The sequence below is a fragment of the Liolophura sinensis genome, chromosome 1, assembly GCF_032854445.1.
Source record: "Liolophura sinensis isolate JHLJ2023 chromosome 1, CUHK_Ljap_v2, whole genome shotgun sequence".
Classification (NCBI taxonomy): domain Eukaryota; kingdom Metazoa; phylum Mollusca; class Polyplacophora; order Chitonida; family Chitonidae; genus Liolophura; species Liolophura sinensis.
This window is the reverse complement of record NC_088295.1, coordinates 46,002,877-46,019,446: the sequence shown is the minus strand read 5'-3', so window position 1 is coordinate 46,019,446 and position 16,570 is coordinate 46,002,877. Positions and strand designations below refer to the sequence as shown.

The window sequence follows — 16,570 nt, the reverse complement described above, 5'->3', positions numbered from 1 at the left end:
AAAAACATGCCATTCATATTTGTCTGTATTCATGAAGACTATAAACCAAATTTCATAGAGAGCAACTGCTTTCAGATTTATTTCTTTTAAACTTTAAAAGATGTCAATTAGCCAGAAAATTTAAGACATGACATTTGCATACAAATACAGAAGTTCACACAATACATAATTAATAACAAGTATGACCAGTACAAGATATTCACTACAAATGTATATCAGCATGCAATATAACAACTGCTACATTATACATCATGCTATCCAAGTGAAAGTATAGCATGACATCAGCCTATGACATGTATGAAGGACCAATGGACCTCTTCCCCTTGCCTGGGTTTCTTGCTATAAGCTGGTTGGAGTACAGGGTTGAGCAGGGGAGTAATGCACACAGCAAAACATGTACACCATTTCACTCATGCTTTTCACTGGAAAAAAGACGCCTGCTTAATGACAGTCCATTAAAATATTCCGCATGTGATAAATATGCTATGTATGCCAACGGCATTATACGTGTGTTGAAATTTGAAAGGCAAAAACGACATCGGTAGAAATAACAGGTTTATCATGCATGTAAAGAGAGGAGTATTGTTTATTGACAGCAAGAGAAGGAGCGAGAGCAGATTTCTTTTTTGGTGACGACTAAAATATTTTCAAGAGAAACAACTCACAAAATGTGTTCAAGTTGCTTACATTCAAGCTGTGTATACATTACTCCATGCTTGGAGTAAACGAATATCACTGAGAGTGATGGTTAAGAAGAGGGCCAAAGGTGTGTGTACAATTTTACTTGCCACCCAATTTGAGATATGTGTTACAAAGAAACAGCAAGAGCTATATGTCAGTTTTGTAAGTCACACTGATTTTATTTCAATTCAAAAAACTGGTGATAGTGAAAAACTTGAATCAAGCAAACAGGCATCTCCAGTTGAGTATGTTGCCATGACAGTTAAAACAGGCCATTTTTATCTACATATTAATTATGTATTTGGTACATGTATTTCAGGTATTTACTGAGGTATTTTATTTTATTGTCCAATGCTGTAATATAACCTAGGACTATAAAAAACCTACATGTATAAACTTAAGTCTTGTGATATGAAGCCCTGGGATGATCGTTAGATTTTCATGCAGCTATGTCCTTAGCATATTTTATTTATTAAATTACACCTTAATGCCATACCCAATATTCTTTTTTGACTGGTGTTTTACACTGTACTCAAAAATATACATGTTCCCTTATAGACAGGTACTGGGCAGACATCATATTGTGCTTTGCACTGGTCGCCAGTATAACAGTGCTGATGTCAACATGGAAGTTAACATTCTTTTAATACAATTAACATATTTTTTACAAGTTCTACTTTTGAACTGGTTCAGAACTGCCTGAAGTCTGGTTAGGCATATCTGAAAAGACTGTGAAAACATTTTTCTTGGTTTATAACATCTCTGAGAGACATTGAGAAGTTGAGTTGGATAACATAACAAGATATATGGATAACAACAAGATCGAGTAACCCACTGATCTTCAGCTCACATCTACCATTGATCTTTTTTCTCACTGTAATCCCTTAATCCTTCGCCTCTATGTGTTGACACTAATCACTTTATGTGCTTATATAAGTAGAGTTGCTATGGCTGTTCATTATGTTTGAAAACGGTATTAGTATCTATACCGAAATGTGGCTTCCAAATAAATGGAAGTTGTTATCCATATATCTCGTTATGTTATTTTTTCTTGGTTGTTCTTTACAATCTTGAACTCACCTTTTATAGGATTTCCCTTGTCTTGTATTTTCAGTGACTTTGCATTTAATGTCACAGGCAATGATACCATGTATTTTGTAATAAATTTACACTTCTGCCTCTTGGTTTTTAATCTCAAATACAAATGATAGTTTTTCATCCTAAAAAAGTGATCTCGAAAAGCTTAATTATTCCCTATTTCGCTGGAATGCTAATTTGATGTCAATGAAAAAAAAAAAAGTTTAAAAAATAAAAACATCACAGGATACTGAAGGCTAAAACTGTCAGCAAGCCAGTCACTAAATACTGTGCACCGTTGGAAAACATGACAAGAGTGGCTGCAAGGGATCCCCAGCCAAAATGCGGGAAAGACACCAGAGGAAAAAAAAAAAAAAAGATAAAAAAAAAAAGAAGAGTGCGAGTTTGATAAAGGCTTTGGGGTTACCTGGAAAACTGTCACTAAAGACCAGATGAGCGAATCAAAATTGGCTCTTTCACACTGACAGTAGATGGAGGTGTTGCGTTGATCCGAGCAGGTACATACTGTCCCGTCCTCTTGCGTACATAATTTGCCACCAAACAAACTCATGCCCAGAATACTACATTTCACCAAATGCAACAAAAAACAACATAGTATCAGCCACAACCATATTTCTACTCTTACAATCTCCTCGGGAGATTTCTGTCCACTACTGAACAGGGTTTTCTTCGTATAAATATGGGTAATGCTACATATCTAAGTGTGTAGTGGTGCGTACATCATGCATGAATAACAGGAGCTGTGACCATATCTGTGCAAAACATTCAAGATCTGCTACTTTTTTCTTTGAGGATATGACGAAATGAGGAAAGATTAGCACATATGGCAAGTGTTACTTGTGAAGCACCCTAAATAAAGACAGATCGACGAAAGCAATGCTTGCCATTCCTTTCTTTATCAACGTACAATGTACATGAAAGTATAGTTCATCTTTTCACTGATATTCCACATGTAAGCTTTGATTGGCTTCCCAGAATTACAGTTTTGATGACTAAGAAAAATCCATACTCATAACAAGGAGTTCAAAAAGAGTCCCTGAAAGACTGAACTGTCATTGATCTTTGGTTACAATGGACTGAGTAGAAATTGTCAGCATTAGACATTGGTGACAGCTCTCGTTGAAACAAATATATGGGGGTGGTGGGTAGGGGGGGTATGGGAATAATACAGAAATCCATGCAACAGAAAAACAAAGAAACATAAAACTGAACACCAAAAAGTGATACAACAAGCAAGGGATGAAAAAGATGACTATTCTAGAACACAGTAAAGCTTTTTCCAAGAAAAATCCTTCCTTTATTTCAATTTTTCTTCTTGGGCTTCTGAACCCAATGTCCTTTCTTAATTACCAAATTATCTTTGTATTCTTGAATCCTTTGTCATCCCTCACTGTTTTTTCTGCCTAGTTTTCTAGCAGAACTCTAACCAGCCCACACATTATAGCTGCAGTGAATTTTAGCGCATCTACTGGCATGTCTGTTGTTGTTGTTAAAATACTATGTCAAAGGCAGGAGTGACTGACATTTTTTTTTTACCAAATCCTATAACTGTTGTGAATCTCCAGTCATATAGAAAGAAACAACTATTGGGGAAAGAGGTGGTAGCCGTTTCCGACTTTCTGCACTTTTGTAAATTATGAACCACCAATGTTAAGATGAATTCATACAGTTTTTGTAATTTAGAAAACAGCCATGTTTGGAAACTGCCAAATGCCACTGCAAGTGCAATGTATGGTTCCCTATGGGAGGGTCTTTTTTGGGTGGGGGGGGGGAGTGCTAGCGAGTACATGTGCTACTGAATGGCCCATTGGTAATATCATCATGCAGTAGTTGTTTAAAGTTTGTCCCAATACCTGAAATACTGTAATGATGGACCACAGAAGCGAGTCAAAGTTCTTGCGATTGCATTTATGAGTGCCGTCTTTCCTTCGCACACAGAACTTGCAGCCAAATAAGTTCATACCCAGAATGCTAGATTTGTGTGTAAAATAACATGGGTTAGAAATAATATGGTGATGGAGAAGAGTAGGGGCTGTAAAATACCCAGTAAAACTGTTTATGATGATGATACATAACCCTAGACCTGGAAGAGAACTCCCCCAAATGATGTTACAATTCAGATGCATATACAAAGATATACATATGTGTATAAAGCCATGGAGAGAGACAGGAAATTGGATGGCAATGAAGACTGGAAAATCACCTCTTTACTGAGTGGCTGTATTTATTCTGATATATTACTTATCTTCACATGTTTTCCAGGAAAAATACTTCTATGTCAGATATCCTTTGATTTCAAATAAATAAAATTTAAGACAGCATTATCAAATAGAAAATGGTTTCAATAAAATGATGCATGCCAGGTTTCATTCCAAACATTTATATCTAATTGAGACCTTTAGATTAATCAGGGGTTACATGTGTCTGGAGTGATTTTTAAAGATCTCATTACATTTAGAAACATGTGTGTTTTGGGACAATAATTCAACATTTAAACAGAACATAAAAGAAATTTTTTAAATAAAAAGTTTCATCTTCCTGAACTCTGGTTTTTAATATTCATTTTTTTTTCAGAGAGATTTTCCAATGTTCAACCCACAGGCGTGTTGATCTTGAAGACCTTGAACTAAATATAGTGTAGGACATATTAATATTAAACTAAAATTTACAATGTTCACAGTTGAAAATAATCAAAATGCATGCCAGTACATGAATGTACCAGAGGAAGTTTGTGACATGCAGACAATGGTGGGAAAAAAAAATAAAATTATACCCTTGGCATTAGATATGATGTATATGTACAAGTACATACATTTTTGACCATAAAATATGAATGTCAGTAAGCTTTGAAAATTAAACTTAGTTATGATAATATTTTTATAACATAAGAGCCTGCATTTTGATACGGAATTAATTCGTAAAAATATCTACATCAAAGTTACAGGTACCAAGCAAAGGTCAGTTCAGGCACACACAAAATATATATATATATATATTCGGTGAACTTGCTGTACATTTATAGTGAAGGGTAACATTTAAAGCATGAACCATGAGACACTTGCAGAGTTCAAATGGAAAATGGATCATTCTATTAAACGGGCTATAATGTACTGGGATGAAAGTGCAACAGGAGATTCAAACATTACCATTTTTACAACCTGAACAGATGTTTATAATTTAAATTTGTCATTCATACGGCTTTTCTTGATGTAGTGAATGATAGAAGTACATGGCGATGAGAACCGAGGGGTGTATACATACCTAAATATGAACATGAAGAGAACTAGTAGGGCAAAGAATGTGGCCACATTGTCCATCGTTCTGAGCATCACCACCAGCTGTCGTCTAAGAGCAGGTAAAAACCTCACTAACTTAAGAATTCGTAGAAGTCGGAATGTGCGCAGGACTGAGAGTCCACTGGCCCCTCCCTGGGCGAGCTCAACAATGCTGTGGATGACGAAATTCACAAAAAAGCAGTAAAACCAGATTTTATTAGACTCAAAGAATAAATAAAGGAATTTCTTTTTTTTTTTTAGCAAATCTGATACCTGAAACATTTCTAAAGAACAGTGGCAGTGTGAAGGTTTTTTATAATATTTATGTCTCACCTGAGGATGACAATGACACCATCAAAGACGTTGAAGCCATCACTAATGTAGCCAAAGATTCCATATGCAATCACCTTGAGCAGCATCTCTGTGCCAAAGAGCACACAGAAAACAATGTTACTGTACTCCAAGGCCAAGGTCAGCTCTTCAGGCTTGAATGCATAAACAAAAAGCACAAAATTAGACAAACTCTGCAGAAATGGTCAAAGTCAGGCTGGAAGGGATGTACCCCTTTATTAACTAAGATTTCAGCGCCATTAGCAAGTCAAAGACATATACACATGTAAAACCCTCCTGGTCTCTCACTGCATGGTCTGGATATCACCACCAGATGGCGCAATCACAATGCCCCCATGGGTTAAGATCAAAGGGCCCAGGAAATGAATTGGTCCAATGGGATGTAAACAGGGCCGGAGTCAAAGAATATCCCCGTGGGCAGTTCTAGTTCTCAGACTTCAAGAAAGGAAATACCAAGCATAACACAGAAAACATTGAGTTTACAGCCAAAGTGTTTTTAGTTCATGTTAGGAAAGAAGTTGCTGACAGACTGTGTCAGTCTGTGTGGTAATTAGACCTTCCAAGTGAATAACCATATACTAAATAACTCAGGTCTTCACTTTCAACGGAAATCAGATTGTCATCAACACTCCTGTATACTAAAATTATGGTAATCTAGATGGTTCAATTCCCATAAAAGAAAAAAAAAGAGTCACACAGGTAATTTTTAAAATGACTAAACGTTTTCAAATTTCTTGCTTTGAAAGTGAGAGTTATTCATATTACTTAAGTTATGAACACACACTACTCAAAATCTTTTTCATGCTATCATATGCATTAAAACTTTCAGTCGAAGCAACAGCACTGATGTACTAGATCTGGCTACATTGTTTGTAAACCATATGACTTATAACTGAAGACACCTCGCACACCGTTAAGTTAAGACACAGTCGTGCTACTACTATAATCATTTGGGCCATTCGCCATGCAACACACTGGACTTTAAAATTTTCTCTTCCATCAAAAAATGATTCTTCTTCCTCACGGAGATGCTGATAGACTGTTTACATCTTAGAATAATCCGCACTTGAAGAAATCCACAAACATGCCATGAAGAATCTTCTCATACCGTATTGAACATGACAGCTTGGAATTACCTGATCGTGGTACTCTATCCCCATACCGAGTGTATTGACGAGCATGACAGCTTTTAATTAGCTGACCGTGGTACTCTATCCCCATACTGAGTGTATTGAAGAGAATAGCAGCTTGGAATTACCTGATCGTGGTACTCTATCCCCATACTGAGTGTATTGAAGAGAATGACAGCTTGGAATTACCTGATCGTGGTACTCTATCCCCATACTGAGTGTATTGAAGAGAATGACAGCTTGGAATTACCTGATCGTGGTACTCTATCCCCATACTGAGTGTATTGAAGAGAATAGCAATCAGTATACCAGTTGAGAATACATTGCTCTCTACACAAATCTTGACACAGTGTTGGACTTTGCTAAAGCAGTCTGAAAAATAATGAAGAGTTTTAACATTAAACATGTGCGTGTATTAATGAAGGAAATACTATGGCACTTCATAAGGCCATGGATACCAATATTAATTGTTTTCAAAATATAAACATCACTTCGCAAATCTTCTAACCTGTGGAAAATGTGGACTACATAATCAGAAAGCCTAGAAAAACAGGAAACTCATAAAAAACAAGGAGATAGGATAAAATAAAAAGGTGGATTTTGGTTTCATTTTTATTTCATTTTTATATTTTTTAGAATCAGGTCACTTGTGAAAAAAAAAAAAAACAGGAAAATAAAACTGGTAAATTTTGGGACAGAATAGAAACATGGACAAAATTGCAATAACAGTTGTGACAACTCAATTCCACAGTCAGGCTTCTTTAAATGTAACTAAATAACACGTGTTAAAATTCAAAAACATAACATGTAAAAACTTTGAATGACCGACATAGTGACTTAAACTGTTTGATTGATAAAAACAGATGATTAAGCTTCATATATTTACATAAATGTGTATTTAGAGGACAAAAATGTCATAAAAAGCAGTCACTTAAAGATTTCACCTTTTCGCGAATGCACATCAAGCAATAAAAACACTTAATTGATCAGGTTATGTAAAAGGACACATATCAAAACTTTCATTTAAAATTATACAATGATTAGATTTTAACAGGTTTACAAAGTTGTGTGTGGTCATTGCTCTGGTACTAAACTGAGACGATGCTACATGTGCATGTAGATGCGCACCTGGCTGTGGTTTTGGCATGTCTTCAGTGGAATCCTTCCATCTCCTATCGCTGTCACTGTCGCTCTGGTTGCTGTCCGTCCACTCACACTCTGAGCAGTGGTACGAGTTCTCGTGTTCGCTGAGAACGCCGGAAATGTGAGGGGCTGACAGGCGCTTCTCACCTACAACATCCACAAGGAGCAGGGTGTCAGCCAGAACCCCTGAAGTACAGGAAAGAGACAGAATACAGACACCAGTGCTTACAGACAGTTGGTGAGACAGGCATGCTGGCAAAGAGACACAGGCACACCACCAACCCCACCTTTAGAATCTGCACAATATACTAATGGCCTCTCCACCCTTGGGACCCCACACAAAGCAGCTTACCGATTTCCTCCTCAGCAAATGTAGTACACAGGCAAACTGATGATGCACTGATATACAAGGATACACAATTTTCATAATGTGTAGTAAACTGGGATATGGAGGTCAGTCCTGAATAGAAAACATTGCGCGCCTAATAAAAGTCAGTCCACGCAGTGTACTCTTTCGTTCTTTTCTGTATATACATCACAATTTCTGTACAGTTCTGCTCATAAAGCACACAGGTAGTTCTGAAGCACTGCAGACTAACAGCAGAGAATGATATGTTGCTACATAGCTTTGGAAGCGACATGTTTAAGACGTGAAATGTTCCGCACTGAACCAAGCTGAAGACTGTAAAGTGGACAGTCCTAGTTCATCCTCAAAGGGCACTCTGAACAGCTAGAGGACTGCACGGCCAAGTACTGGTATTCCTAGTGTCAGTACACTATGACTGGGCGGGGTAACATATTGTAATTGTAGATATTTTAGTGAGTCAGCATTATAAATGCATAAAGTATTGAGAAAGCCTTAATGGAAGGATTGTTGGAGATAGACTATTTAAACCACAAGCATGCAAACAAACTAATAACTCACTTCCTCATGTCTTCACTAAAATGGATAACGAACGGAAACATGTCAACCACTAAAAATGAGACTTGAGACCTGCCATCAATGGCTTAAATTATGTTCCTTTTTCTTTACTGCTTAAAACAAGAACACACACTAACGAAAACAAAAGAAGCCATTTTCCTACAGAAATCCCTTTGATACAGAGACCAGGAATTAAACTGTTTCCTGCGTACATGTAAATGTTTTTGGATAACTAGCACTAGAAACCACAAATAATACTGATACATGATCACTACAATTCAATGAATTAAATTCTTCGCAATAATTAATATTTCTGTATAATTCAATTACACATGCATGTACATGTAATCAGATGTGTTATACATGTTACTTTGAGTAAAACCTTCGCAATAAGAAGAGAAAGTGTGATAGACGATGATGGTTTATGACATGTTTAGCCATTGTCAAAATTAAGTCATGTGGACATGTGCATGAAAAACAATGAGGGTAATATAATTAAAGTGAAAGATTTGTGTATGGGACCATCATGATGGTTAATAAGTCCTACCATATTGAAAGCTTTAAGAAGATATGTGATCAGGACTCATCCAACTGGATTGAAAGACAAGGGCACAAAGTGAAATAAGTGTTTATTGTGCAAATCAACAAGTTTGGCCATACAGAAAGAGCTCCATGTATGATGACAGAAGATGAGAACATGTACAGTTGTACTGAATAAAGGACACGACCAAAGTGGGACATGTGCACAGAAAAAGGTACAGCATTACCATGCTTAACCATTTTCATGGCCAAGCGCAATCAAGAAACAAAGTGAAAGCAAGTCCAGGTGTGCATAAATCGGAAGGTCAGCATGTGTACACAAGGTCAGCACGTGTACACAAGGTCAGCACGTATACATGTATTCCTTCTGCTGAAAAACAAAATGTGGGTAATGAACAGGGTATGTGAAAGCCGGAGATTATATTAGGCAAGATAGATTGGGAGGGGGTAACAATCACAGAAGTGCGTGTCTGGAGCAACACTGACAAGTCTAATGGTAAGAAGACATGTTCCATGAAAAAAAATAAAAATAATACAGAGAGGTGAGAAGATGTATTTGATGACAAATGAGGGGAGGTGAGGGGTGGGGGTGTTTTGAGTCTAGTGTTCAAAAATCCCTCTACCTTCTTAAATGAAGTTTAATTTAAGCACAAATATACATTAATTTTTTATAATCTCAAGTAAAATTTCATTGATTTTATTATGTTCACTTCATTCTTTGAAACCCTTTCAACTCACATCTCATAAAATTTCTTTTTGTCTGATCCCAAGTACATATACTTTAATAAAAATGATCTGAAAATGATCTCATAAATATGAGAAGAAATAGCATTAAAAATTAAATGCATATACTTTAGATCATCAACCTTTTCAACCACTATAGCACTTTTTCCATGGCATTTATGCATACAATTTTCATGAAAACGACACAAAAATGGATTTGTTTGTGTCATTAAACATGCAAGCTTCATAAAACTGTGCAAATTATTTCTCTAAACTCTACAGTTATATCAGAATATTTCAAAATATTTGTCGCAAAGGTGGCTGAAAGACTTGAAGAACTAGGCTAAGTACACAGTTGGTAATGGTGATGTCATAATTATGTGAGATGTATACAGTTGGAGATGTTTGATGAACATGTGCATAAAGAGAGGCTTAATTCACACTAGAGGCATAGAGGCTATGAAAAACTCTATATGCACTGTAAAGCTTCTGAGAAATATAAGAATGAAAGTATTCAAAGCACTAGCTATCTGACATGTTCAAGCATGGCACTTGTGCTGAAGAGCTTAAGCAATTGTTATGACTACCACCACCAGAAAATGTGCAAAACAAGATGCAGTTACAAGTACTTCGAGGATGGCTGTAATTTGACTTCAGTGATCAATGGATCCCAATCACTCAGACAAGGATGCCTTCCTTAGATAGGAGAGAGCCATGTTTATGACACAGAGAATGGGCCCATTGAGCCATGAAAACATCGGTGAACAGAAGAAATCAATGGTAGGATACAAATCTTCCACAGTCAATGGATAATTGAGTGGATTAAGCAGCCAATGACCAATGCAGCAGGGAACGAATCCCATTCAGATGTCAAGACACTTCTATGGTATTTTGCACGATTTCTGGACTAAGGGAACCAGGCTTTTAAAGCTGCTTACAGACTAGAAATAGCAAAGTGTAACACTTGACTTGACACACACATTGGCTGATGTAATAAAACACAGTAATAAACTTGTGCATTGTGCAATGCAGTCTCACAGTACATACATGTACACGAACATACATACAAATGAGATTTTGATTGGATGCTTATATAATGCATCTTCAGTCATGAATAATTCAAAAGTACTATAACCTATCTTTGCGATGCACTTTACTCACAATTTCAGCCCAATATTTACTTCCCTTTTTTTAAAATACTTTAACAAATAACAAATTCCGTTAACAAATAAGCTTCCCAGTTAACCATTAATTATTTGACTTTTTGAGTTTACATGTACATGTAGTATGCAACATCTTGATCTCTCTTTGGCGGATGAAGACATAAAGATCAAAGACACCATAATGTAAATGGCATGAAGTTAACATGGATTTTGTTTCAAGATAACTGCATATAAAACAATCAATACAGACTGCTACTTTACGTAAGGTAAAAAACACTGCATTTCATATACTTCAATTACTATGTCTTGTGTTTTTCTGTGCCTGCAAAACATATTACATTATTATAAATTTAGACCGCGTACAACAGCATGTGATGAAAGTACATGTAGGTATACATGTATGTATGTAGGTATGGTTGGTGTTTAATGTCGTACTTAACAATTTTTCAGTTATCTGACGACGAGGAGTCATTAGGTGTGTGTACATATACATGTACTGTGCCTTCTTGTGGCAGGGCAAGTCCATGCCAGGCCAACCAGGTGTGTTTCCTTTCTGTGACCTCTGAGTGAGTCAGATTGCACTGGATATGTTTAACACGCTGTGACTTGCCTTCGTATTGGGTTAATTTGCTGATAGTTTCCGAAGCAATTCATCTGCCATTTATGTGGTCTTTGATCCTTCTTTCGTTATCCTCGAAAAGAGGGAAGAGACTGTCACATGTTACATGTAATGAGCAAAGCAAGTCAAATAATTTCATAGCACCTATTAACTAATTCATTTGCTTCATTATCCATGTAATTGAAAAGGAAGACAAAGCCTTTGGGATGGTAGTAAATGAAGCAGAATTATTGCAGAGCAAGGTAATTGCTCCATGAAGTAATTATAATCAAGCCACGTATGTCAACACTGACCTATGTCAGTATTGATGACTTTAGTCATTATGAAAAGGTCATCAATACTGACATAGGTCAAAACTATATCGTTAATGTTTAATGATACTACTTAAGGTAAACCATTGCCAGTATAGGATTTATTTATTTATTTATTTGATTGGTGTTTTAAGCCGCACTTAAGAATATTTCACGCATACGGCGGCGGCCAGCATCATGGTGGGAAGAAACCATGCGGAGCCCGGAGGAAACCCACGACCATCCGCAGGTTGCTGAGAGACCTTCCCACACAGGGTCGGAGAGGAAGCCAGCATGAGCTGGACTTGAAATCACAGTGACTGGCCAGCATAGGAACGGTTTCTTTTAATAGTACATGTATTGAAGTCTATGGAATATTTTACTAAAAAATTCCTGATTTCAGCGAAAGTACCCATCAACTGGCCAATTCAGATTTAATTAATTTCAATCATTTTAATTAAATATCCTATTTCAGAATACAGAATACTCAGTAACATCAGGAAATGAAGTTAAAGCTTTGCTCTATTGGTTTTTACTAAAACATAATAACAATAATAATATCAGGCTATCTTTAAATCCGAGATGTTTTTGAATCTTTGTGGCTCGATCATGAAAACAATGAACATATTAGGCCTTCTTTTGCTGGAAATTTGATCAACGTTTAGGGTGGAGCATTTATAATACAGCCCTTTGCATAAAAATGCTTAACAGAGATAAAAGCCCGGATAATTAATGAACAATTCCAAATCATGCTAAAAGTATGTCAGCCCAGATCAGATTCTACCGATTGAGCATGTGATCATGTGTACCTGTTATTAGCCAACTACAACAGGTTGCAGTCTGTATTTGTCATATTTGTACACATAGGTGGCATGTTTAAAGTCGTGGCTGGTCATCAAATCCACAGATGGTAAGTCCTCAATGTGACAAGGAATGGCGGATACAGCTGAAATGAGCTGTCATAACTAGTCAAGACACCTTAATACGATAGGATATGCAGCTTGCACATGTGCAATTAAGAGGTATGAGAGCAAGAAATATTTAAAATTGTTTCAAATATTTCAAACCTCTCTTTATACACAAGGGTAGGGGAAATTCAAAACAATAAGTCAGTTTATGGACATTTGCTGATGCAGCGAACATGGTGTATTTTTGTCATGCTATATAGATATAGATGCAAAGAAATCTGCACCTGGAATTTCATCACAACCAGTTGTATTAGGAGTGATCGTAAAACAATTGTTCTATAAAGGGAGATAACCATATGTGTGCTGTAATAAAAATACCTCCTTACATTATGCTCCAACTAGAAAGCCATGAATTTGTATACATGTGCATTTGCTGTATGTGTCCAAGTGCCACAAATGTTTAAAATTGCACGTAATAAAGGACAATCTGATAGCGAGATCACAATATATGTCCATGTTTTATACATGTAACTTTATTCATGCTAGTGTGATAGGTGATCCTGAAGCTAGAGGCCATACAAGGGGACGGATATGTGTCAATTGTGACAGTATCAATGGACAATCACATAAATAAACAAACTCAATGTGACAGAAACAAGTTTTTACACATCAGGTTAGCAGCAAATGTGTACATGAAAGCATAATGGTTTAATTATGAAGTAGAATGGTGTTTGATAGGTATTTAAATCCCAGGAGACACGAGTAATAGCATGTATCTATGATATATGCTGGACTTACTGGCATGTACATGTATGAAACTATACATACATGTTTATATACATGTCCTATACTACCTTCACTGGAAAACAGAATAATCCCAAACTACAGAGTGAAGAAATTACATGAACTGGGCCTATACTCTACTGAGGGTGATGATGTCTAAAATGAAATACATGTATTAAGTGTAAGGGAAATTATGCTACTGCTAAGATGCTCTCAAACCTAGATTACACACACTACACTTCAGTGCGAAGTTAGTACAATATAAAAACCAAGGGGTTCATACCGATGCCCAAATATGGCATGCAGGATTTGAGTCCACACAGAAATGTCTTCTCAAAGCAATGTCATACATCAGCATCAGTATCAACACTATTACATAGATACATAAAAAGCATACAAGCAAAGCAGAAATGGTGAAAAAGGCTTTCACTGCCTTCACAGTAAACATTTCAACTTGTATATTGATAATAATACTTAAAGATGTACATGTAATGTTTTCAACTGATCATGGTTTCCAAATGTTTGCCCCCCCCCCCCCCCCCACCAGCCAACTCCCCACCAGTGAACTTCTCAGTTTGTTTACGCCAGCTTCTGGAAGGCCTTTTAGGATTAGTTTCAGATTGAGGTGACAATGGGTATATTGATGATTATATCTTCAAAGCATGTTGCTAATAAATAGTTATCTGTGGATGCAAATCTATAAGCACTTCATGAAACTGGTCCCCATGTCTGTGTAAGTTAAAAAAAAAAATTCAGTTCACTTCTATAACTGATTTCATCTCACATCTAGCTTCTTTCAAATCAATTAGACATGTTGATTCAAATGTTTACTGGTTGCAGTGTTCATTAATCTGCTTGGAAAAAAGTTTCAGGCCCCGTGATCACAAAGAGCTATTAGATTTAAGTCAAAATTTCAGATCAGTTTAAAATTGTAATTTCTTATGTAACAAGGTCAAAATATTGCTCAATAACGTAATGACGTTAAGTTATTCTGAAACAAATTTCAGCTAAAACAACAGAAAGGAACATGTTAAGTTTAATGATGAAAGTTTTGACTTAAGATCTCTTTGTGATCCTGGGAGCCAGAGCTGTTTACAAGAGTTTAGTAAGCAAAGGTTCAGGGGGTTAGCACTCACCTTTTGTGTTATTAGGCTGCAGCTTATTCATGTCATAATCTGCACTCAGGAGTAAATTAGAAGCAGCCAAGGCAGCACTCTTAGCACCATGTACCGCAAGCACTTCTGGCAATGAAGGCATGTTTTTACCACTATAGCCACTATTGAAGGAGGATGTCCTACTGACAGGAACGGCCGGCAAATGGTTGGGGAAGACTGGCGCGACTTAAAGATGGCCGGCGTCAAGGCCTCTGCGATGTTGCTCACAGAGTTTAGAGATTCAGATGAAGGGTTTGCGCTGAGGTTGTGACTTGGTATTGTTAGGAAATTAGGCCTCCTGGGGGACGAGATGGGGTCAATGTCCGAGGCCTCGGGGCTGGCCCGAGGGGCCTTGGGACTACACTGTCTAGTGGGTATATTATGATTGTCAGCTGTCGTTAGATGGTGGTAGTAATGATGATGGGGTATATGATGACGATGCAGGTGAACCATTTGAGTTATACCTTTCTTTTTAACTTTTTTCTTCCGTAAGGATATTGCCCTTTCCGGGTTCACTTTTCGCTGTCTTTTTCCGCGAGCCTGGTAATAAGCTTTGGTAAGTTTTCGTTTCGCTCTTCGGCACAAGTGAGCAACATATTTTAAAATCTCTGTGTAACATCCTCCTGGTTCGGAGTTGCTAGCAAGAGTGCTCGTCGACTGAAAGCGTTTGCGCTCCTGCATCATTCTCTCCGTCTCCCGCTTTTTTGTCTCAGAGAACTGAGTAGCTATCACAACAAGGCAGAGGTTTATCATGAAGAATGATCCAATCTGCAAAACAAATCAGAAAAAAAACGTGAATGAACAAGTATCCCATTACACTAGTAAATCAGATATATTATACGCAATCTAACAAAGGAATATGCAGGAATGATAAAAACAGAGAAAATCCTATTGTAATAATTTGTAACCAGTGATCACAATTCTGCCAACAGGCTGGCAGGCAATTCATCTCGGCCTGTCCTCCAACCTTTTCACACTGAGGAAAAAGTCTCCAGAAGTTTCAATGAGAACCAGGTAAATAAAAGAAAAGGTTATTCGCTTACAGGAAAAAACTCCAATAGAGCCTCCCTGGACAAATTTAGTGTTTATTAGCCTATTGTCAGAGAGAATGGCGAACGGATTCTGGAATATTTGGTTTATTCAAATATTATACAAAAGGCTTAATATTCATACGCATGTGTAGGAAAAAGTCCTTAAACAAAATTTCACGTATGCATGTGTGTTAATGTAGATACGAAAATAGACAAAATATTCAAGAAACATTTGAATGGTACAAGTTTACACACAAAAGGAAAAGCTGAAAGCTTTTGTTGTCGTTTTCTACACTATGGACAGAGCATTTCTCAAGTAGCCAACGTCTTTAAGAAACACATGCTGTGAAATATTTACAATGATTAATGCTAACATTGCGTAATGCTAACAATTATCTCCACCATTTATCAAGGCCGGTGCAGGAGGCAACGCACCATCAGCAATCAATCAAAGCCTTTATTTGTTCCTTTGTGAATTGGAAGTTTTCATTAAGGAGTCAATATACAGCTATCTGGCATCAATTCTCTGCTGGCATCCCACCCGCAATCGATCCTCGCTACATAATCAGTATTGTGGTTCAATGCCCCTGTTCCCTAGGGCTCTATGGGGAGCCTGGCCTCATGATATAACCGTGAACCAGCCCTTCTAGTGTATGATGATCGGGGTGTATGTATTATTCCACACAGCAGTACCACATAGATCAAATCACTTGTCGAACCTCAGACCAGGCTCGGCAGAAATGTTTCAGAGCTGATGTA

The 16,570-nt window shown here is 37.1% G+C and overlaps 1 protein-coding gene across 1 annotated transcript in view; it reads right to left on the bottom strand.

The window, feature by feature from the left end:
- Positions 1–16,570, bottom strand: part of LOC135461393 (voltage-dependent T-type calcium channel subunit alpha-1I-like) — a 103,183-nt gene that overhangs the window by 37,122 nt on the left and 49,491 nt on the right. Inside the window, 7 exon segments of the mRNA XM_064738464.1 lie at positions 2,186–2,339; positions 5,041–5,226; positions 5,388–5,539; positions 6,786–6,907; positions 7,664–7,825; positions 14,763–14,954; positions 14,957–15,548. Coding sequence (XP_064594534.1) covers positions 2,186–2,339; positions 5,041–5,226; positions 5,388–5,539; positions 6,786–6,907; positions 7,664–7,825; positions 14,763–14,954; positions 14,957–15,548 — 1,560 coding nt within the window.